The sequence below is a fragment of the Rana temporaria genome, chromosome 6 (assembly GCF_905171775.1).
Source record: "Rana temporaria chromosome 6, aRanTem1.1, whole genome shotgun sequence".
Classification (NCBI taxonomy): Eukaryota; Metazoa; Chordata; class Amphibia; order Anura; family Ranidae; genus Rana; species Rana temporaria.
Genome location: NC_053494.1, coordinates 850,630 through 874,116, shown reverse-complemented (window position 1 = coordinate 874,116; position 23,487 = coordinate 850,630). Strand labels below are relative to the sequence as shown.

The following is a 23,487-nucleotide window of genomic DNA, read 5'->3' as shown; positions in this document are numbered from 1 at the left end:
GGACACGGGCAGTACACACACACCACGTAGCTTTAGGTGCACACTGCAGAGGACACGGGCAGTACACCACGTGGGAATACTGCAGCTAGCACAATCCCCTGCCTGCCTGTCAGTAAATTAGGAAGAGCGGAACTAAACTATACAGTGTATAAATATATGTACAACACCTGGGATGTATATATATCCTCTACACACTGTAACATTAACTGGCTAGCCTGCCTGCTCTATCTACCTACAAAAAATTACACTCTCTCTCAACCACTGCAACACACTGCACAAGGCTGACCTGCAGGCGGCCTTCTATAGTGTGGGGGCGTGTACTAAACCCCCTGAGCCATAATTGGCCAAAGCCACCCTGGCTTTGGACAATTATGGCTCTCCGATTGGCCAAGCATGCGGTCATAGTGCATGCTTGGCCAATAATCAGCCAGCAATGCACTGCGATGCCGCAGTAAATTATGGGCCGTGACACGCCACTCGAATTTTGCGCGAACGGCCCAAAACGTTCGTTATTCGATGAACGAACGTGAGTTCGACACGAATACACACGAGCTTCGCAGGGACAGACCACCTCTGATACAAGAGGTTCCTCGGGCACAACACACTATTCTCACACACGAGCTCCGCAGGGACAGACCACCTCTGCTACAAGAGGTTCCTCAGGCACAACACACACGGTTCTCACACACGAGCTCCGCAGGGACAGACCACCTCTGCTACAAGAGGTTCCTCAGGCACAACACACATGGTTCTCACACACAAGCTCCGAAGGGGCAGACCACCTCCGATACAAGAGGTTCCTCGGGCACAACACACTATTCTCACACACGAGCTTCGCAGGGACAGACCACCTCTGATACAAGAGGTTCCTCAGGCACAACACACACGGTTCTCACACACGAGCTCCGCAGGGACAGACCACCTCTGCTACAAGAGGTTCCTCAGGCACAACACAGACGGTTCTCACACACGAGCCAAGCAGGGACAGACCACCTCCGATACAAGAGGTTCCTCAGGCACAACACAGACGGTTCTCACACACAAGCTCCGAAGGGGCAGACCACCTCTGCTACAAGAGGTTCCTCAGGCACAACACACACGGTTCTCACACACGAGCTCCGCAGGGACAGACCACCTCTGATACAAGAGGTTCCTCAGGCACAACACACACGGTTCTCACACACGAGCTCCGCAGGGACAGACCACCAATGATACAAGAGGTTCCTCAGGCACAACACACACAAGCTCCGCAGGGGGCGGTCTCACCTCAGAGAAGACGACACAAAACAGGATGTTGTTCAACGAACCTTTGATAAAACCTGAAAGTAATTCTTATTTAATGAACGTAAACAGTCTGTACCTCCCACTAACACTTCCCCGTCCCGCCTCTTCCTGCATAAACCTGGAAGTGATTGGCTGTGCCGGTCCTGGCAGAGTCCTCCATATCTACAAATCACACCTTGTGGTGGCACAAGCTTTAAAAAAGAAAAAGAAGACAGTTGAGGTGTTGGCAGTTCCTGGAGAGACGGAGAGCCAGGTGTGTGGGTAGGTGGCAGATGAACTGGCTTTATTGCCGCAATAGTCTGCTGACTTCACAAAACGGGATTTATTGATCCAACGCATCATCAAACATGGTGAGAAGATTGCGGGGGAGAAATCCAGAGCGCGGCCCTTCCGTGTCTATAAATCCCGAGGAGCTGCCGCTGGTGTCCGGGGTGATGGCCTTCGCGCTGCGCAGAGAATCCTGGCTGATACGACTGATGTTCGGGGTCAGGGTCAGTGCCGACCTACGAGAGACGGAGCAATTCAATATCTGGTCAGAAGATTCTAAAATACCAAACCAATACCACCCCTCAAGAGCTCACCATGACAAGGACACACCTCCCAAACCAATACCACCCCTCAAGAGCACACCATGACAAGGACACACCTCCCAAACCAATACCGCCCCTCAGGAGCTCACCGTGACAAGGACACGCCTCCCAAACCAATACCACCCCTCAGGAGCTCAACATGACAAGGACACAAACCTCCCAAACCAATACCACCCCTCAAGAGCTCACCATGACAAGGACACGCCTCCCAAACCAATACCACCCCTCAAGAGCTCACCATGACAAGGACACACCTCCCAAACCAATACCACCCCTCAAGAGCTCACCATGACAAGGACACACCTCCCAAACCAATACCGCCCCTCAGGAGCTCACCGTGACAAGGACACGCCTCCCAAACCAATACCACCCCTCAGGAGCTCACCATGACAAGGACACACCTCCCAAACCAATACCGCCCCTCAGGAGCTCACCGTGACAAGGACACGCCTCCCAAACCAATACCACCCCTCAGGAGCTCACCATGACAAGGACACGCCTCCCAAACCAATACCACCCCTCAGGAGCTCACCATGACAAGGACACACCTCCCAAACCAATACCGCCCCTCAGGAGCTCACCATGACAAGGACACGCCTCCCAAACCAATACCACCCCTCAGGAGCTCACCATGACAAGGACACACCTCCCAAACCAATACCACCCCTCAGGAGCTCACCATGACAAGGACAAACCTCACAAACCAATACCGCCCTCAGGAGCTCACCATGACAAGGACACACCTCCCAAACCAATACCGCCCCCTCAGTATCGGGAACTCACCATGACGAGCATATATCTTCTACACCAATACAGTCCCTTGGTATTATGAACTCACCATGACAAGAACATAACTTCTACACCTCCCAACCCAATAATGCCCCCCAATATCAGAAACTCACCATGACGAGCACTTGCCTCCCAACCTAATAATGTCCCTCAGTATCGGGAACTCACCATGAAGAGCACATACCTTCCACACCTCCCAATCCAATACCTTCCCTCAGTATCGGGAACTCACTATGACAAGCACATACCTTCTACACCTTCCAATCCAATACACCCCTCAGTATCAGAAACTCACCATGACAAGGACATACCTCCCCACACCAATACCTTCCCTCAGTATCGGGAACTCACCATGAGAAGCACATACCTTCCACACCTCCTAAATCAATACTGTCCCCCAATATCCGAAACAGACGAGCACATACCTTCTGCAACTCACAAACCAATAATGGGGAAGGATGACGTGGGAAGAAGTATAGATAAAATAAATCACTTACAGAGAAAAGACCAAGCACTTACCTCTTCCTTGTGCTGTAATCGGGAGACTTGTTGCAAGGCGTTGATGTGCTGCCCAGGGATGGCCGTGACATCAGCTCTGGAGAATGTCTAAAGAGTAAAACGGAAAGGTAACACAATATGCAAAGATGGGGCCCAATAACAGCCGAGGAGGGGGGGGGGGGGGCCCAATGACAGCCGAGGAGGGAGGGGGAACGGGGGCCCAATGACAGCCGAGGAGGGAGGGGGAACGGGGGCCCAATGACAGCCGAGGAGGGAGGGGAACGGGGGCCCAATGACAGCCGAGGAGGGAGGGGAACGGGGGCCCAATGAAAGCTGCTGCAGGTATATGGCAGCTTCCCCAAGAGTCGCTACCCTTAGCTGGATCCAGCCTTAGGTGGACCGACCTGTAAAGATCTAGTCTGGGTTCTGTCCTCCACAGAAAATGGTTCATGTAATTCTGGAAGAGGACACCAGGCAGGTCTTACTAGCTGGCAGCAGCTGTACCACAGGCAGATATAGCAAGTCACCATAATGTTCTGTATTCACCTGAGGGAGAACTCCGGTCCGTCGTAGGTGAGTCTCTGGATGATGCCTAGCGGGCTGGGTGGAACCTCAAACACATCTTCCCCAAAGCTGTCCTCCTCCCAGTCACTGGATAGGCTGCTCTCCGCAAGTAGGTTGGGCGAGGGAGAGGAAGGCGGAGATTGCAACGGAGGGATACCCCTCCCCCATCGCCACAGCCACATCACTGGGCGCTTCAGGCCGTGGACCACCACTGACATGAGCCACATGAGAAGCTGCGAGGGAGATAGAGAAGACAGACATGAAAGTTACACATGTGAAGGACAGCCTCCCAAATAAGAAGCCTTCTACTAGGCCCACTTTTGTAGATCAGGGGGATCAACTTAACACTATTTGGACCTGAAATATGGGGGTGGCCACGGCCGACCCCTCATGAAAATGTTGTTGTTCAGACTGAGAAAACTTTCCATCCCTCCAAAGCAAAAAATATTCACCTGACCAAACCGACCAACTCCGATGTGCTGGGGATCTTTCAGCAACGATCTCCTTTCAACATTTGGCAACACTTCTGGGTGTGTCCTAGTCTCCCGCTGGGCCTTGTGGTTCCTTCCCCTATGGTGTGTCCTGGCACCGCCCCCCCCCCCAGGTCCTGTGGTCCCTTTCATTGTCCCCTTAGTGTGTCCTGGGCCCTATGGTATGTTCTGGACCCCTTGCTGAGTCCTGTGGTTCCTTCCATTGTCCCCTTTGGTGTGTCGTTATCCCCCGCTGGGCTCTATGGTTCCTTACATTGTCCCCATGGTGCATCTTAGTCCCTCTGGCTCCTCACATTGTCCCCTATGGTGTGTCCTGGTCACCCGCTTGTCCCTATGGTGTGTTCTGGACCCCCTGCTGGTTCCTTACATTGTCCACATGGTGCATCTTAGTCCCTCTGGCTCCTCACATTGTCCCCTATGGTGTGTCCTGGACCCCCTGCTGGGTCCTGTGGTTCCTTCCATTGTCCCCTTTGGTGTGTCCTTATCCCCTGCTGGGCTCTATGGTTCTTTACATTGTCCCCATGGTGCATCTTAGTCCCTCTGGCTCCTCACATTGTCCCCTATGGTGTGTCCTGGACCCCCTGCTGCGTCCTGTGGTTTCTTCCATTGTCCCCTTTGGTGTGCTCTTGTTCCCCGCGGTTCCTATCATCCCCTGCTGGGCCCCTGTGGTTCCCATCATCATCCCCTGTGGCATGTCCTGGTCTCCCCCTTTGGGGCCCTGTGGTTCTATAACCCTCTATAGTTCCTTTTATCGTCTCCTAAGCCATTACCATGTCTTGTACCAATGTAGTGGCCGGCAGCAGGAAATCCCAGCACGGGGGGGGGGGGGGGGGGAATTAGTGAAGTGGGATTTTCCTGTGTTTCTCCCAGGAAAGATTTCCCTATAACTAAAAGCATGTAGGAGGTGAAGGTAGAAGATCGAAGGAGAGGTGAGGCACAGCATGAAAACCTGGTAGGCACAGAGTGATCGTACCTGAAGGACGACAAATATTTTGGAAAGCATCTTTTTGGTTGTCAGGGTGACTTTTCTCCATCGTTCAGCCCTGCTAATTGCAGATAGGGAGAGGAGCCAGTCCACAGTAGCACGGCAGCGATAGTCCGGCTCCAGCATGCCGCCCAGAACCTTCAGGAAATCCGGCGGCAATTCTAGAAAACACGGAAGAATTATTCAATGAATGTTCCAGGATGATGATTGTTTTGGTATCTGGGCTGAAAGATTCCTTCTCACTTCCTGGGACAGAATGTGAGGGGGGGGGGGGCTCCCCAGCAACAGGCAGAGGGTCCATGTATCCTAATCTGAACACGTGGACCCATCTTTCCCTCTGGTCCAGCTTAGGAACTCACCTGAGGTGAACTCTGTGGGAAGATGACCCCGCCGTAGCTGCTGCCAGCTCTCCCCTCCCTTCGGGAGCTCCATATTACAAGCGACCTCCAGCAGCGTCATGCCAAGACTAGAAGAATGGGGGACACAGATCATCAGTTAGGTGAAAGAACATGAACACCATCAACCTCAACCCAATCAATGTCTTCAGACTGGAAGAACATGTACACCATCAACCTCAACCCCACCCCCACCAATGTCTTCAGACTGGAAGAACATGTACACCATCAACCTCAACCCCACCAATGTCTTCAGACTGGAAGAACATGTACACCATCAACCTCCTCAACCCCACCAATGTCTTCAGACTGGAAGAACATGTACACCATCAACCTCCTCAACCCCACCAATGTCTTCAGACTGGAAGAACATGGACACCATCAACCTCCTCAACCCCACCAATGTCTTCAGACTGGAAGAACATGGACACCATCAACCTCCTCAACCCCACCAATGTCTTCAGACTGGAAGAACATGTACACCATCAACCTCCTCAACCCCACTAATGTCTTCAGACTGGAAGAACATGTACACCATCAACCTCAACCCAATTAATGTCTTCAGACTGGAAGAACATGTACACCATCAACCTCCTCAACCCCATCCATGTCTTCAGACTGGAAGAACATGTACATCATAAACCTCCTTAACCCCATCAATGTCTTCAGACTGGAAGAACATGTACACCATCAACCTCAACCCCACCAATGTCTTCAGACTGGAAGAACATGTACACCATCAACCTCCTCAACCCCACCAATGTCTTCAGACTGGAAGAACATGAACACCATCAACCTCCTCAACCCCACCAATGTCTTCAGACTGGAAGAACATGGACACCATCAACCTCCTCAACCCCACCAATGTCTTCAGACTGGAAGAACATGTACACCATCAACCTCCTCAACCCCACTAATGTCTTCAGACTGGAAGAACATGTACACCATCAACCTCAACCCAATCAATGTCTTCAGACTGGAAGAACATGTACACCATCAACCTCCTCAACCCCACCAATGTCTTCAGACTGGAAGAACATGTACACCATCAACTTCAACCCAATCAATGTCTTCAGACTGGAAGAACACGTACACCATCAACCTCATCAATGTCTTCAGACTGGAAGAACATGTACACCATCAACCTCCTCAACCCAATCAATGTCTTCAGACTGGAAGAACATGTACACCATCAACCCCCTCAACCCAATCAATGTCTTCAGACTGGAAGAACATGTACACCATCAACCTCCTCAACCCCACCAATGTCTTCAGACTGGAAGAACATGTACACCATCAACCTCCTCAACCCCACCAATGTCTTCAGACTGGAAGAACATGTACACCATCAACCTCCTCAACCCCACCAATGTCTTCAGACTGGAAGAACATGTACACCATCAACCTCAACCCAATCAATGTTTTTAGGCTGGAAGAACCATCAACCTCAACCCAATCAATGCCTTCAGGCTAGAGGTCAACTGATATGGGGTTTTCTCTGGCCGATATTTAGAAATCGAGACGGCCGATGTATGATGCAGATTTTTGCAGCCTATATTTTAGGCCAATTGTTTTTTCTATTTTGGCAGGTGGCACAGATTGGTTGCACTGGCAGGTTTCACACAGTTACACTATATCGGCTATGTAAATGAATGCAGAGAGACCAGCTGTCAAAATTTAGTGATGTCGGGGCCTGGGGTGGGAGGGACCCAGCAGCTATCAAACACCAGTCAATGATTGGGCAGCTTCAGAAAGGGGGCAGGCCACATATACGTAGCAGCCCGCCCAGATTTCATCCCATTGGCTAGTGTTTGATAGCTGCTGGGTCCCACCCACCACCGACATCAACACTGAATTCTGACAGCTCCTCTCTCTCTCTCTGCATGTCAGTTTCACACACACAGCGGCTCTGGAAAGCGTGGCTCTGCCAAAATGGAGTGTGTCGACGGGGCACGTTGTGACTAAATTGGCTGAATGTGCATAATAAATGCCCGATTTCTTAAAAAAGGCCAAATATCGGTCGACCTCTACCTCAGGCTGGAGGAACCTTAACCTCAACCCAATCAATGTTTTTAGGCTGAAAGAACATATAAACCATCAACCTCAACCCAATCAATGTCTTTAGACTGTCAGATTTAGGAAATTGGGAAACATAAAACTGTAAATTGTATAAACCAACTCCAGCCTAACAGAACTTCCATCCCATCACAAATCAATGAATACATTTCATCTCTCGTCCATTGAGGGACACAGGAATTCAGATACAGAAGGGATACCCAAAAGCAGAGGAGTGGTCAACAGACAAGGACAGATTAAACTATTGACTACCTGCAACCAAGAACTACATGAAGGACCAACTCCCGAATCTCAACCAAGGAGGAGCCACCTGCAAGACAGAGGAATCTGCCAACAACTAAGAGGAAGCCACAGAAGATCAACCTGATGCTTAAAAGGGGTTGTAAGACCCCTTTCACACTGAGGCGGGAGGTGCGCTGACAGTATAGCGGCGCTATACCGTTGAAATTGCAGCGGTATTCGGCCACTAGTGGTGCTCTCCTTCACTGCTCCAAAGATGCGGCTGGCAGGACTTTTGGAGCGGTCCTGCTAGTGCACCGCTCCAGTGTGAAAGCCCTTAGGCTTTCACACAGACTGCAGGGCAGGAGTTTTTCAGGTGGTATTTAGGCGCTATTTTTTAGTGCTAAAACTCCTCAGTGTGAAAGGGGCTTAAAGGTTTATATTTTTTCAATCTTCATGCGTCCTGTAGTCGGGAGTGCGCCCGCAAGGTAACCCCCTTGGGAGAGCGCTTCCCAGAGGGGGTCATTAGAAGAGGGGAGGAGCCGCCGAGGGAACCCAGAAGACCAGGTTCGGGGGCCACCCTGTGTAAAACAAACTGCACAGTGAAGGTAAGTATGACATGTTTGTTATTTAAAAATTATATATATATTTGAACCTTTAGTGTCACCTAGTCTGGGTAAATGATTAGTTAATTAGCTCATGGTAATTTATGTTCAGCAGACAGACAAGTCTCATCTCGTTGTGTGCTGAGAGCAGCTGGAATATCCGATATCTATATCCAGACTGATAGGAAGCGGTATATGACGGAAGCACTTAAGCGGAGTGTGGGACGTTCCGTTACATTGGTGGCAGCAGGGGGATTCAATAGACTTTTCTGCTGAGGAAGAACAACCCGAGGAGCCTCCAGCAGAAGGGCCAAACTTCACTGTGCTCTGCCCAGTAGCAAGGGCAGTATCTGTGGAGTTGCAAGGAACTTCACCAGCTGAAGCGCTGGTCACCGGACAGAGGGTTCAAGACCTCTGCCCCACCCCTGTGGCAGTTCTGGAGGCTCAGGGTGAGAAGGTGGTGATCACTTCCCAGCAGCAGGGGGAGAGGGGAGAGGAGGTGGTGTTCATCATCCCTCCCCAACTGTTGGCCATGGTGGAGAACGTGGTCTTTCCTCCCCAGAAAAGATCCGTGCCTCTGGAAGACAGTACCACAGACATGTTGTCCCAGCAGCCAGATGAGGGAACGGAAAAGGAAGCATCCAGCTCACCTCCCCAATGGCAGCTACACAGTTTGGGTGTGGAGGAATCCAGCCTCCTTCCCCAACGGTTAGCCGGAGCGGATGATGTGGAGTCCCCAGCAGAAGTGAAGTAAAAGGGCAGAGCGCCTCTGGCCTATGCCTAGCACCTACAGTGTCTCTACAGCTTGAGGAAGCTGGGGTGGTCGGCCCCTCTGCCCAGCAGCAGACCAAGCCCCGGAATGTTAAAAACCACCCAGCTGACCTCTGCCCCACCCCTACTGGTGTCAACTACTCCTTGCAGCCAAGATTGGAGGTCATGCGGACAGACTATGTGAGGTCACTTTGTCCGACTAATGCATGTCCAGACCAGGTGGAGGTCTGGGACCTTGTTAGTCGACTTTTCTAAGTTAGAACACATCCCTAGGTCACACTTATCACCATCAGCGCCCCCTAGTGGTTAACCCCTTCACTACCAGTCACGTTTATACAGTAATCAGTGCATTTTTATAGCAGTGATCGCTGTATAAATGAAAATGGTCCCAAAAATGTGTCAAAAGAGTCCGATGTGTCCGCCATAATATCGTAGTCACAATAAAAAAAAAATAAAAAAAAAAAATCGCTGATCGCCGCCTAATAATAATAAAACATTATTATAAAAATGCAATAAAACTATCCCCTATTTTGTAGACGCTATAACTTTAGCGCAAACTGATCGATAAACGCTTATTGTGTTTTTTTTTTACCAAAAATAGGTAGAAGAATACGTATCGCCCTAAACTGAGGAATACATTTTTTTTATATATTTTTGGGGATATTTATTATAGCAAAAAGTAAAAAAAAAGGATTTTTGTACTCACCGTAAAATCCATTTCTCTGAGTTCATAGACGGACACAGCATCCTTTGACCTTAGGGTTATGCTTCTTCCTACCAGGAGATTTAGGCAGAATTCTACAGCACTTAAGGTGTTAAAAACTTTCCTTCATGCCGCTCCTCCCAGGGGGCGTGGCTCCCCCAGGCATAACCCCCACTCTGCTTTAGCAGCCTCAGTTCGTAACAAGCAGTACAAACAAAGGAGGGGTGGGTGCTGTGTCCGTCTATGAACTCAGAGAAATGGATTTTACGGTGAGTACAAAAATCCTTTTTTCTCTTTCGTTCATAGACGGACACAGCATCCTTTGACCTTAGGGACGTCCCCAAGCAGTGTCAAAAAAATTCGAGGGGTGGGAAAATAACACAGCAAAAACAGGTTACACCCCAAACAAAACCGGAGTTACTCAACGGAGGAACTCCAACCTTAAACTGCCGCCTGTAACACCCTGCGGCCGAAGGAGGCATCAGAAGATGCACTCACATCCACCTTATAAAACTTTGAAAAAGTGTGGAACGACGACCAGGTCGCTGCCTTACACACCTGTAACACAGAGGCTTGGTGTCGGAAGCCCAGGAGGCCCCGATCGCCCTGGTCGAATGCGCCATGACCCGAAAGGGAGGCGCCCGCCCCTTCAGGGCGTAGGCCTGAAGCACAACCTGTCGGATCCACCTGGAAATGGTGGCCGACGAGACTGCCAGGCCCTTACTGGGACCGGACACAGACACGAACAGCGAGTCCGACTTCCGGAACGGAGCTGTCGCCGACAAGTAAACTCGAAGGGCCCGAACCACATCCAGAGAATGTAAAGAGGCCTCCTTCGGGTTCTTCGGCTGAGGACATAATGATGGAACAACAATGTCCTCGTTAATGTGAAAGGCCGAAACGACCTTCGGAAGAAAAGAGGGCTGCGGGCGCAGCACCGCCTTATCCTGATGGATGACCAAGTAGGGGGCCTTGCAATACAAGGCCGCCAGTTCAGACACTCGTCTGATAGAGGTAATAGCTACCAGAAAGACCACCTTCTGCGACAAAGTCAGCAAGGGGATCTCCCGAATGTCCTCAAAGGGGGCACGCTGAAGCGCCGAGAGGACCAAGTTCAAGTCCCAAGAAGGTAGCGGAGGGCGCACCGGGGGGGCCACATGCCGGACCCCCTGCACAAACGTGCGAACCAAAGAATTCGCTGCCAAGGGACGCTGAAAATAAACAGCCTGAGCAGAAATCTGACTCTTGATCGTGCTCAAGGCAAGAGCCTGGTCCACTCCCCGCTGTAGGAACAGCAGGATCCGGGACACCACGTAAGTACGGGGGTGCCACTTCATCTCCTCACACATAGAGATGTATGCTTTCCATGTACGATGGTAAATTTTTCGAGAAGTGGACTTCCGTGCACGCAGCATGGTAGAGATTACCGGGCCCGACAGGCCCCGGTCCTTCAGTACCTGGTTTTCAACAGCCACGTCGTTAAAGCCAGTGACCGTAAAGCAGGATGGAAGATCGGGCCCTGAGACAGGAGATCTTCCCTCAGAGGCAGACGCCAGGGGGCGTCTGTCACCAGACGTACCAGGTCCGCGTACCAAGAGCGACGCGGCCAATCCGGGGCGATCAGGATCGTTGGAATACCTTCGGCTTCCACCCTGCGCAGCAGGCGGGGTAGGAGCCTTAGAGGAGGGAAGGCGTAAATCAGGTGATATTGACCCAGGGAGCCACTAACGCGTCTGACGTGTCTGCCCACGGGTCCCTTGACCTAGCCACAAACCATGGTACCTTCCGATTGAGACGGGACGCCAGAAGGTCCACGTCTGGAGTGCCCCATTTTTGGCACAGGATCTGAAACACCTCCGGGTGGAGAGACCACTCCCCTTGATCCAGAGTCATGCGACTTAGGGAGTCGGCTTGCCAATTCAGAACTCCCGGAATGTATACCGCCGACAGGGCCGGAACGGACCTTTCGGCCCACCGAAGTATGTGAGCGACCTCCGTCGCCGCGGCCGAGCTCCTTGTGCCGCCCTGATGATTGATGTACGCCACGGCCGTGGCGTTGTCGGACTGGATCCTGACAGGACGGCCCTTTAGCTCCAGCGACCACCTGACAAGGCACAGCTTGATTGCTCGGAGCTCCAGGATATTGATCGGCAGGCGGGACTCCTCCCGAGTCCAGCGCCCCTGGGCTGACTGGGTGCCCCAGACGCCCCCCCAGCCGAAGAGGCTGGCATCCGTCGTGACCACTGTCCAGCGGCACGGAAGAAAAGACTTCCCGGACCGAAGCACCGGAGACGTCAGCCACCATGCCAGGGAAGACTTGGCCAGATGGCTCAACCGAATCTGGTGATCCAGAGAAGATGGGACCCTGTCCCATCGTGACAGAATCTCCTTCTGTAGTACCCTGGTGTGGATTGGGCATACAGAACTGCCTCGAAGGAGGCCACCATCAGACCCAGAACCCGCATGCAGAAGCGAAGAGATGACCACTTCTGGGTCAACAACTGTCTCACTGCAGATTGCAGGGTCAGCAGGTTTTGCGATGGGAGGAACACTTTTGTCTCCCCCGAATCCAAAACCAGCCCCAGGGGTTCCAGCCTCTGGGACGGAACCAACACTGATTTTCTGAGATTCAGAAACCAGCCGAACTCCTGCAGAGTCCGACACGTGATGGACACGTCCTCCTCTAACTCTGAGCCTGAAGAAGCTCTCAGGAGAAGGTCGTCCAGGTATCCCACGATAGCGATCCCTCGCTGCCGTAGCAAGGCCAGGATCGGGGCGAGCACCTTGGTGAACACCCGTGGTGCCGACGCCAGCCCGAACGGGAGGGCCACGAATTGATAGTGGTCCTCCCCGATCGCAAAGCGCAGATACCTTTGGTGGCTTGTGCAAACGGGAACATGCAGGTATGCGTCCATGATGCCTCAGGACGCCATGAAGTCCCCCTGGTGGAGGGACGCCATGATAGAACGGACCGACTCCATCCTGAATCGCTGCACCTTGACAAAGGAGTTGAGGGCCTTTAGGTCCAGGATAGGGCGAACCCCTCCCTTCTTGGGGACCACGAACAGATTGGAGTAGAACCCCCGAAACCGTTCCAGCGAGGGGACCGGCACAACCACCCCCCTGTCCAGAAGATCCTGGACAGCCCCGGACAGGGCTAGCCGACGATCCGGAGGAAGCTGGAGGTTGGATGGAAAAAAATCTGTTTGGGGGACAAGAAAGGAACTCTATCTTGTACCCCGAGGCGACCACCTCGCAAACCCAACGGTCGGATAGAAGAGAATTCCACCGATCCACGAAGTCGTGAAGCCGTCCCCCCACCCGAGACCCGGGCGGGGGCAGACCTTCATGCGGAAGCAGGCTTGTCCGCAGGCTTGTTCGGTTTTTTGAACCAGGGGCGCTTACGCCCGGCAGCAAGGGCTTTTGCACCTTGCGGACCTTTTCCAGCCGCGCTGGCGCACGAAAAAAACCGTTTAGGGGGTAGTAAAAGTAGGACCTTGCTTGCGGCGAGGTTCCCTACCCTTCCCCGACTGAGGGAGCAAGGTGCTCTTACCTCCAGTGGCATCCTTAATGATGTCATCCAGGGATGCCCCCAAAAGCCGTCCGCCCTTAAAGGGCAAATCTACCAAGGCCTTTTTTGAGTACTGGTCAGCCGACCAGCACTTCAGCCATATAAGGCGGCGCAGAACCACTGCGTAGACAGAAGCCCTGGAAAGCAAAGGAATCTAATCCATATCCGCCTCGCAGAGAAACTTCTGACCCTGAATCAACTGTTCAGCCAGGTCCCTAGAGGACTCGGAAGCCCCCTGGACCTCCAGGTCCTGCAGCAGGAGCTTCGCCCTTTCAGTCAGCGTCTGAGCTACCAGGGCTCCGGCCAGAGCCGGCCTGAGCCGGCCTTACCACCGAACCCACCACCGAGAACAGGGAGCGGGCCACGGCCTCCACTCTCCTATTAGCGGGGTCCTTGAAAGCAGGAGCCCCCTCCACAGGCAACGTAGTAGCCTTACTCAGTCTGGACACAGGAGGGTCCACCGACGGAGGAGTGACCCACTTTTTTAAAAAAGTCCTCCTCCAGGGGGTAACGGTAGCAAAGCTTTTAGGAACCGTAAAAGCCTTTTGCGGTGTATCCCATTCCTTATACAACATATTGTCTAAATAAGGAACACAGGGGAATACCTTAGCGGTACGCGGTGGTTTGCGGAATCCAAAAGGACTGACACCGCTGGTGTCTCCGCCAAATCCTCTAAATGAAGAGCCTCACGCACCGCAGTAATAAGAGCTCCAACAAATTCCTTATCAGCAGACTCCGCAGCAGAGTCATCCTCGCTGTCCATGTGGGTTAAGCCCGCATCCTCTGACATGACAGAACCAGAAGCATCAGATTCTGCGTCAGAGATATCCCCAGAAACAGCCTCCGGGGGGGGCGCTTTTTTACCCCCCAACCGAGCACTGGCTGCTTCAAACCTGGTGAGAAAAGACTCCAGGACAGCCGACACCGATTGAACAGATGTGGCAGGGGGAGGGGCGCTTAAGGGTTAATTCCGGCATTGTAAGAAATGAGGGGCCTGATTCAGGCTCCATATTGCCGTTGCCATTTCACCCCTACTGCCAAGGGCAGGAAAAAAGTCCCCCACAGGTCACCTCCCGGCCGCTAGAGCACAGTATGGGGCCCCCTGAGACTCACCACCCCCTGGTACAGCGCGGTCTGTGAAGGCAAGTGTGTGCTGAGGAGAAGCTGCAGCGCTGCGTCTGTCCCCTCAGATGATTCGCGGTCTTTTTTCCCCGCCGAAACGGCCACTAGAGGCCGAACTAGTGCTGAAAATGGCGCCGGCCACAAGAAAATGGCCGCCGAATAATACAAGCGCGGCTCCGGCAAAATGGCCGCCGTTGCGCAGTTTTAAAAAGACAGTGTACCCAAAAATGACAGTACACCAAAACAGCACACAGCACACACAAAAATGCCCAGAATGTCCACCACAGTCCCCTGCAGTGACACAGAACAGCCCCAGCCATACCCGAGTGAAAAAAAAAAAAAAAAAAATATGAGCCCCAGGGAAAAAACCCCCTGCACAGCCGTCACCCAAAGGGGAAAGGAGGGAGAGGAATAAGGGAGAGAGGAAAGCAGGGGAAAACCCTCAGTCGACCTCCCAAGGGAAAACATTCCAGCCAGACCACTTACCTGAGTAAGGGGCCACTACTTACCTGTCCTGCGACTACCTGGCTGGAGGTATCCCAGACAGAACCAACGTCCGCGAACGGCATGGCTGTCAGCCAGACACACTGTGACAAGGCCATAGAGACCGGTCATATGTGTGCCCTAGAACCGAAGTTCCCCGGCCGCCCCTGGAGCAATGGGGCCTGTCGTGGACGTCCCAAAGCCGAGCTGAGGGCCGGCACACGCTCGAAGGCCGAACCTGGGGGGACTACAAGGGTCGAGGACCCAGCCTGTCACCCAGTCGGCTGTTGATAGAAGAATCGCAGGATTCAAAAATAAAAATAAAATAAAAAAGCGAGGAAAAAACTCGCAAAATGCAAAAAAATTTGCAAGAAAAAACTCCAGAGTCCAGGACTCCAGAGAGAGCCTGACTCTCCTGACGGTTAGGCAGAAACAAACTGAGGCTGCTAAAGCAGAGTGGGGGTTATGCCTGGGGGAGCCACGCCCCCTGGGAGGAGCGGCATGAAGGAAAGTTTTTAACACCTTAAGTGCTGTAGAATTCTGCCTAAATCTCCTGGTAGGAAGAAGCATAACCCTAAGGTCAAAGGATGCTGTGTCCGTCTATGAACGAAAGAGAAATATAGATTTTTTTCCAAAAGTGTCGCTCTATTTTTGTTTATAGCGCAAAAAATAAAAACCGCAGAGGTGATCAAATACCACCAAAATAAATCTCTATTTGTGGGAAAAAAAGGAACTTTTTGTTTGGGAGCCACGTCGCACAATTGTCAGTTAAAGCGAAGCAGTGCCGAATCACAAAAAGTGGCCCGGTCATTGGGCAGCCAAATGGTCCGGGGCTGAAGTGGTTAATAAATGGTGTTGATGGAACTTTCTGAAGAGGCTACGATCAGTTATGGAAGATAAACCTGTTTGCCAGGTGATCAGGTCGGACGAAGACCCTCAGAAGTACCTGGGGAGAGGGAAACACACCCCTCGTCTCCCACCATGGCGGAGGAAACGCTATAACTGAGGCAGCCATGGTGGAAGTGTTCTGCCTTTTAAAGACTGAGGGGCAGATCCACATACATACGCTGCGCCCGGCGCAGATGTCAAATACGCTACGCCGCTGTAACTTACTTGGCTTTGGTTTAAATCCTCAACGAATTTGCGCCGTAAGTTACGGCGGCGTAGTGCATCTCTCGCGGCGTAAGGGCGCGGAATTCAAATTGGGCGGGTAGGGGGCGTGTTTCATTTAAATGAAGCGCGTCCCCGCGCCGATCGAACTGCGCATGCGCCGTCCGTAAAAACTCCCAGGGTGCATTGCTCCAAATGACGTCGCAAGGACGTCATTGTTTTCAACGTGAACGTAAATGGCGTCCAGCCCCATTCACGGACGACTTACGCAAACAACGTAAAATTTTCAAAATTAGACGCGGGAACGACGGCCATACTTAACATTGAGTACGCAACCATATAGCAGCTTTAATTATACGCCGGAAAAAGCCGAACGGAAACAACGTAAAAAAATGCGACGGCCGCTCGTACGTTCATGGATCGTCGGAAATAGCCAATTTGCATACTCGACGCGGATTACGACGGGAACGCCACCCAGCGGAAGCCGAAAAATTGCATCTAACACAGATGCCGTCGTATTTTGTTTGGTGGATACCAAAACAAAGATACGACGCGCCAAAAAAATGGGTGGAGCTACGCTCTCCCCGGGCGCTGTCCCGTGAGAGGAGTTGGGAAACAATTCTACGTACATGGGGCCCCTGGTGGGAGGGATATACAGCCTGGCAAAGAGGAGAAGAAAAGGCCTCCAACCTTCTAGAACACCAACAACAAATCTAGGCATGCTGGGTAGAGGAGGGGCTATAGAGGGCTGGCATACAAGTTTTCGGCTCGCCAGTGTGTCCCACCCGCCTGTAGGCGGCAGTATAACCCGACTATCTGAATTCCCGTGTCACATTAGCTGGCCAGCATGCTGGGAAATGTTTTCTAGTATAAAATCCACAGACAGAAAAGAGGTGGCGCTCTTCCCCCCCCCCTCACCTAAACACGTCCGCTGCCTTGGTGAACACCCCATCCAGCAATTCCGGAGCCATATACCGGGGGTCCCCCTCCTGAGCGTCCTCCTTCCCTTCTGCACAATCCAATTCCACCATCAGCCCAAAGTCCCCCAACTTGTAGACCCCGGAGAAGGAGATGAACACGTTGGCCGGTTTGATGTCCAGGTGCAGCAGGTTGCGGTCGTGGAGATGTTTCAGCCCCCGCAGGAGGTCGCAGGAGATGTCCCACACTTGTCGGGGGGGTAGAGGAGCGTCGAAATCCTCAGAGTGCTGCTGCAGGCTCCCCATACACAGCTCCGTCTGTAGGTACAACATGCGCTTCTCCTCCCAGGCTCGCACAAAGCGCAGGCAGTTGGGGTGCTCTCCGACGCGCTCGTGTTTTCTCACTTCTTCCAGTTTACGTTGGCGGTCAGACTCGCCCCGGAACGGAGACACCGAGCGCTTCACCGCGTAAAGACAGCCGTCCTCGCGACTTCGCACCTGAGAGAGAGAGTTACAAAGTGAGAACACATCTACAGTATATATATATATATTTATACCCCCCCATGTCATCATATATATATATAGAGATAGACCCCCCCATGTCATCATATATAGAGAGACCCCGGGCACCCCATGTCATCATATATAGAGAGACCCCGGGCACCCCATGTCATCATATATAGAGAGACCCCGGGCACCCCATGTCATCATATATATATATATATATAGAGATAGACCCCCCCATGTCATCATATATATAGAGCCCCCGGGCACCCCATGTCATCATATATATAGAGCCCCCGGGCACTCCATGTCATCATATATATAGAGCCCCCGAGACAGGTATGGGCCAGGCCCCGATGCGGGGGCCTCCAGTCAGGTATGGGCCAGGCCCCAGATGCGGGGCCTCGAGTCAGGTATGGGCCAGGCCCCGATGCGGGGCCTCGAGTCAGGTATGGGCCAGGCCCCAGATGCGGGGCCTCGAGTCAGGTATGGGCCAGGCCCCAGATGCGGGGCCTCGAGTCAGGTATGGGCCAGGCCCCAGATGCAGGGCCTCGAGTCAGGTATGGGCCAGGCCCCGATGCGGGGGCCTCGAGTCAGGTATGGGCCAGGCCCCGATGCGGGGCCTCGAGTCAGGTATGGGCCAGGCCCCAGATGCGGGGCCTAGAGTCAGGTATGGGCCAGGCCCTGATGCGGGGAGTCAGTTATGGGCCAGGCCCGATGCCTGGCCTCCAGTTGGGTATGGGCCAGGCCCCCGATGCGGGGCCTCGAGTCAGGTATGGGCCAGGCCCCTGATGCGGGGCCTCGAGTCGGGTATGGGCCAGGCCCCCGATGCGGGGCCTCCAGTCGGGTATGGGCCAGGCCCCGATGCAGGGAGTCGGGTATGGGCCAGGCCCCGATGCGGGACCTCGAGTCGGGTATGGGCCAGGCCCCGATGCGGGGCCTCGAGTCGGGTATGGGCCAGGCCCCGATGCGGGGCCTCGAGTCGGGTATGGGCCAGGCCCCGATGCAGGGAGTCAGGTATGGGCCAGGCCCCGATGCGGGGCCTCGAGTCAGGTATGGGCCAGGCCCCGATGCGGGGCCTCGAGTCGGGTATGGGCCAGGCCCCGATGCAGGGAGTCAGGTATGGGCCAGGCCCCGATGCGGGGCCTCGAGTCAGGTATGGGCCAGGCCCCGATGCGGGGCCTCGAGTCAGGTATGGGCCAGGCCCCGATGCGGGGCCTCGAGTCAGGTATGGGCCAGGCCCCGATGCGGGGAGTCGGGTATGGGCCAGGCCCCGATGCCTGGCCTTCAGTTTGGTATGGGCCAGGCCCCCGATCCTCGGTTATCCTGAGGCCCACTTTAGAACAAGCCTGCCCGGTTCCTACCACCACCTCCTCAGCCTCCACCATTGCTCACCTTATAGACTTCTCCGAAGGAGCCCCGGCCCAGTTTGCAGATGCTCTGGAAGCACTGCTTGAAGAAGGTCCCCCCCTTGCTGTGGTCGTACATTTGGCTGTCGGGGGCCTTGGGTTGGGGGCTGCGGAAGCACACGCTCTGGGGACGAGGCTGGCTCCATGATCGCGGCTTGTTGGGGAAGAGTCGGGTGATGGAGGCCACTCTCTTCACCGGAGGACATGGTGGGAGAGTGTAGTAGAGCGAGCGGCCCCTCTTCTTCAGTGAGAAGCTCTCTTCTGCCTGGTGGAAGTAGGCCGGGGCCGGGATGGGAGTGCGGCTGAGAGGAGGATCACCCATCTCATCTCTGGGTAAAGGCATGATTCACCGCCGCTGCCAGGGAGAGGAAGGACTCGTGGTGGGAGAAGGGAATCTGTCAGAAAAGACGACACAAAGAAAACGGCATGAAATGCGGCCCCTTCCCCCACCTATACCCCCCTGCCTGGCGCTACCTCAGGCTGGTAAGATGGACTATAGACCCGGGTCACTTTACTACAAAACATGGCCGACAGGAACCCCCAACTCCAGTGTCAGGGATATCAGTAACACCGGTCCACCACCGGCCGGGATCCCAGAAAGGCCCAACGTGCCACCGGAGGAGAGAAAAACACGTTCCTACAAGACCTCGGGGGCAGGGCTCCTCTACGGTACACCCCAACCTCGGGGCAGGGCCCCTCTACGGTACTCCCCCAACCTCGGGGGGCAGGGCCCCTCTACGGTACTCCCCCAACCTCGGGGGGCAGGGCTGCTCTACGGTACTCCCCCAACCTCGGGGGGCAGGGCTGCTCTACGGTACTCCCCAACCTCGGGGGCGGGGCTCCTCTACGGTACTCCCCCAACCTCGGGGGCAGGGCTCCTCTACGGTACACCCCAACCTCGGGGCAGGGCCCCTCTACGGTACTCCCCCAACCTCGGGGGCAGGGCCCCTCTACGGTACTCCCCCAACCTCGGGGGGCAGGGCTGCTCTACGGTACTCCCCAACCTCGGGGGCGGGGCTCCTCTACGGTACTCCCCCAACCTCGGGGGCAGGGCTCCTCTACGGTACTCCCCCAACCTCGGGGGCGGGGCTCCTCTACGGTACTCCCCCAACCTCGGGGCCGGGGCTCCTCTACGGTACTCCCCCAACCTCGGGGCCGGGGCTCCTCTACGGTACTCCCCCCAACCTCGGGGGCAGGGCTCCTCTACGGTACTCCCCCAACCTCGGGGCAGGGCTCCTCTACGGTCCTCCCCCAACCCCGGGGGCAGGGCTCCTCTACGGTACTCCCCCCAACCTCGGGGGGGCAGGGCTCCTCTACGATAATCCCCCAACCTCGGGGGCAGGGCTCCTCTACGGTACTCCCCCAACCTCGGGGGCAGGGCTCCTCTACGGTACTCCCCCAACCTCGGGGGCAGGGCTCCTCTACGATAATCCCCCAACCTCGGGGGCAGGGCTCCTCTACGGTACCCCCTCTCTCCTCCCTCCCTATAGAGGGGGAGGAGAGATTAATGATGTATAGAGGGGGGGGGGATTATTGATTATGTATAGAGGGGGGAGGAGAGATTATTGATTATGTATAGAGGGGGAGGAGATTATTGATTATGTATAGAGGGGGAGGGGAGAGATTATTGATTATGTATAGAGGGGGAGGGGAGATTATTGATTATGTATAGAGGGGGAGGAGAGATTATTGATTATGTATAGAGGGGGAGGGGAGAGATTATTGATTATGTATAGAGGGGGAGGGGAGATTATTGATTATGTATAGAGGGGGAGGGGAGATTATTGATTATGTATAGAGGGGGGAGGAGAGATTATTGATTATGTATAGAGGAGGGGAGGAGAGATTATTGATTATGTATAGAGGAGGGGGGATTATTGATTATGTATAGAGGGGGAGGAGAGATTATTGATTATGTATAGAGGGGGAGGAGAGATTATTGATTATGTATAGAGGGGGAGGAGAGATTATTGATTATGTATAGAGGGGGGAGGAGAGATTATTGATTATGTATAGAGGGGGAGGAGAGAGAGATTATTGATTATGTATAGAGGGGGGAGGGGAGATTATTGATTATGTATAGAGGGGGAGGGGAGATTATTGATTATGTATAGAGGGGGAGGGGAGATTATTGATTATGTATAGAGGGGGAGGGGAGATTATTGATTATGTATAGAGGGGGAGGGGAGATTATTGATTATGTATAGAGGGGGGAGGAGATTATTGATTATGTATAGAGGGGGAGGGGAGAGATTATTGATTATGTATAGAGGGGGAGGGGAGAGATTATTGATTATGTATAGAGGGGGAGGGGAGAGATTATTGATTATGTATAGAGGGGGAGGAGAGATTATTGATTATGTATAGAGGGGGAGGGGAGATTATTGATTATGTATAGAGGGGGAGGGGAGATTATTGATTATGTATAGAGGGGGAGGGGAGATTATTGATTATGTATAGAGGGGGAGGAGAGATTATTGATTATGTATAGAGGGGGAGGAGAGATTATTGATTATGTATAGAGGGGGAGGAGAGATTATTGATTATGTATAGAGGGGGAGGGGAGAGATTATTGGTTATGTATAGAGGGGGAGGAGAGATTATTGATTATGTATAGAGGGCGGAGGAGAGATTATTGATTATGTATAGAGGGGGGAGGGGAGATTATTGATTATGTATAGAGGGGGAGGAGAGATTATTGATTATGTATAGATGGGGAGGGGAGAGATTATTGATTATGTATAGAGGGGGAGGGGAGAGATTATTGATTATGTATAGAGGGGGGGAGGAGAGATTATTGATTATGTATAGAGGGGGGGAGGAGAGATTATTGATTATGTATAGAGGGGGGGAGGAGAGATTATTGATTATGTATAGAGGGGGGGGAGATTATTGATTATGTATAGAGGGGGAGGAGAGATTATTGATTATGTATAGAGGGGGAGGGGAGATTATTGATTATGTATAGAGGGGGAGGGGAGATTATTGATTATGTATAGAGGGGGATGAGAGATTATTGATTATGTATAGAGGGGGAGGGAGATTATTGATTATGTATAGAGGGGGGGGGGGAGATTATTGATTATGTATAGAGGGGGAGGAGAGATTATTGATTATGTATAGAGGGGGAGGGGAGATTATTGATTATGTATAGAGGGGGAGGGGAGATTATTGATTATGTATAGAGGGGGATGAGAGATTATTGATTATGTATAGAGGGGGAGGAGAGATTATTGATTATGTATAGAGGGGGAGGAGAGATTATTGGTTATGTATAGAGGGGGAGGAGAGATTATTGATTATGTATAGAGGGGGAGGGGAGAGATTATTGATTATGTATAGAGGGGGGAGGGGAGAGATTATTGATTATGTATAGAGGGGGGAGGAGAGATTATTGGTTATGTATAGAGGGGGGAGGAGAGATTATTGGTTATGTATAGAGGGGGAGGAGAGATTATTGATTATGTATACAGGTGGTAAGGGGATTATGTATTGGGGAGGGAGATTATTGATAATCTATAATAATATATAGTGTTGGGGGAGGGGAGATTATTATGTATGGGGGTGTTTATGAGTGTATATAGGGGGGGAGGAAGAGATTGATTATGTATTGGGGGAGGAGATTGATAATATACATGGGGCAGAGGGTGATAATCTATAGTGTTGGGGGAGGGGGTGTTAATGAGTATATGTAGGGGGAGGAGGAGAGATTATTGATAATATACATGGGGCAGAGGGTGATATATAGTGTAGGGGGAGGGGGTGATATATAGTGTTGGGGGAGGAGGAGGAGATTATGTATAGAGGGGAGGAGAGATTATTGATAATATACATGGGGGAGAGGGTGATAATAACATATAGTGTTGGGGGAGGGGTGTTTATGAGTATATATAGGGGGGAGATTGATTATGTATTGGGGGAGGAGAGATTATTGATAATATACATGGGGGAGGGGGTGATAATCTATAGTGTTGGGGGAGGGGGTGTTTATGAGTATATATAGGGGGGGGGGAGGAGGAGATTATGTATTGGGGGAGGAGAGATTATTGATAATATACATGGGCGGAGGGTGATAATATATAGTGTTGGGGGAGGGGCGTTTATGAGTATATATAGGGGGAGGAGATTATGTATTGGGGGAGGAGAGATTATTGATAATATACATGGGGCAGAGGGTGATAATATATAGTGTTGGGGGAGGGGGTGATATATAGTGTTGAGGGAGGGGGTGTTAATGAGTATATATAGGAAGAGGAGGCGTATCACTCACCATGGAGGCCCGGGCTCGGTGTCGTTCGGTATCTCCGGTGTTTCTCCGTTCCGAATCTCTCACTTCCGGTCTCTCTGAGGTGAATTTGGCGCCAAACTTTCCCAGCTGCAGCGATAAGGCGGCTCAGGTCC

At 52.7% G+C, this 23,487-nt stretch overlaps 1 protein-coding gene across 1 annotated transcript; it reads right to left on the bottom strand.

Annotated features, from left to right (window-relative positions):
- Positions 1-1,308: 1,308 nt before the first annotated feature.
- On the bottom strand, positions 1,309-23,486 carry PKMYT1 (protein kinase, membrane associated tyrosine/threonine 1). The gene is made up of 8 exons (XM_040355828.1): positions 23,357-23,486; positions 19,073-19,481; positions 17,175-17,671; positions 5,561-5,667; positions 5,190-5,362; positions 3,708-3,958; positions 3,183-3,269; positions 1,309-1,787 (listed from the first exon to the last, which is right to left on the bottom strand). Exons 2-8 carry the CDS (start codon positions 19,427-19,429, stop codon positions 1,607-1,609), a joined length of 1,653 nt encoding a protein of 550 aa, XP_040211762.1. The 5' UTR covers positions 19,430-19,481; positions 23,357-23,486; the 3' UTR covers positions 1,309-1,606.
- Position 23,487: the final 1 nt, after the last annotated feature.

Excerpts from the sequence above, each read along its gene's own strand:
- PKMYT1 (XM_040355828.1), bottom strand. The coding sequence starts at position 19,429 with ATGCCTTTACCCAGAGATGAGATGGGTGATCCTCCTCTCAGCCGCACT. Across the intron at positions 17,672-19,072 it reads CCTTCGGAGAAGTCTATAAG|GTGCGAAGTCGCGAGGACGG; the intron begins GTGAGCAATGGT and ends TCTCTCTCTCAG. Across the intron at positions 1,788-3,182 it reads GATTACAGCACAAGGAAGAG|GTCGGCACTGACCCTGACCC; the intron begins GTAAGTGCTTGG and ends CGTCTCTCGTAG.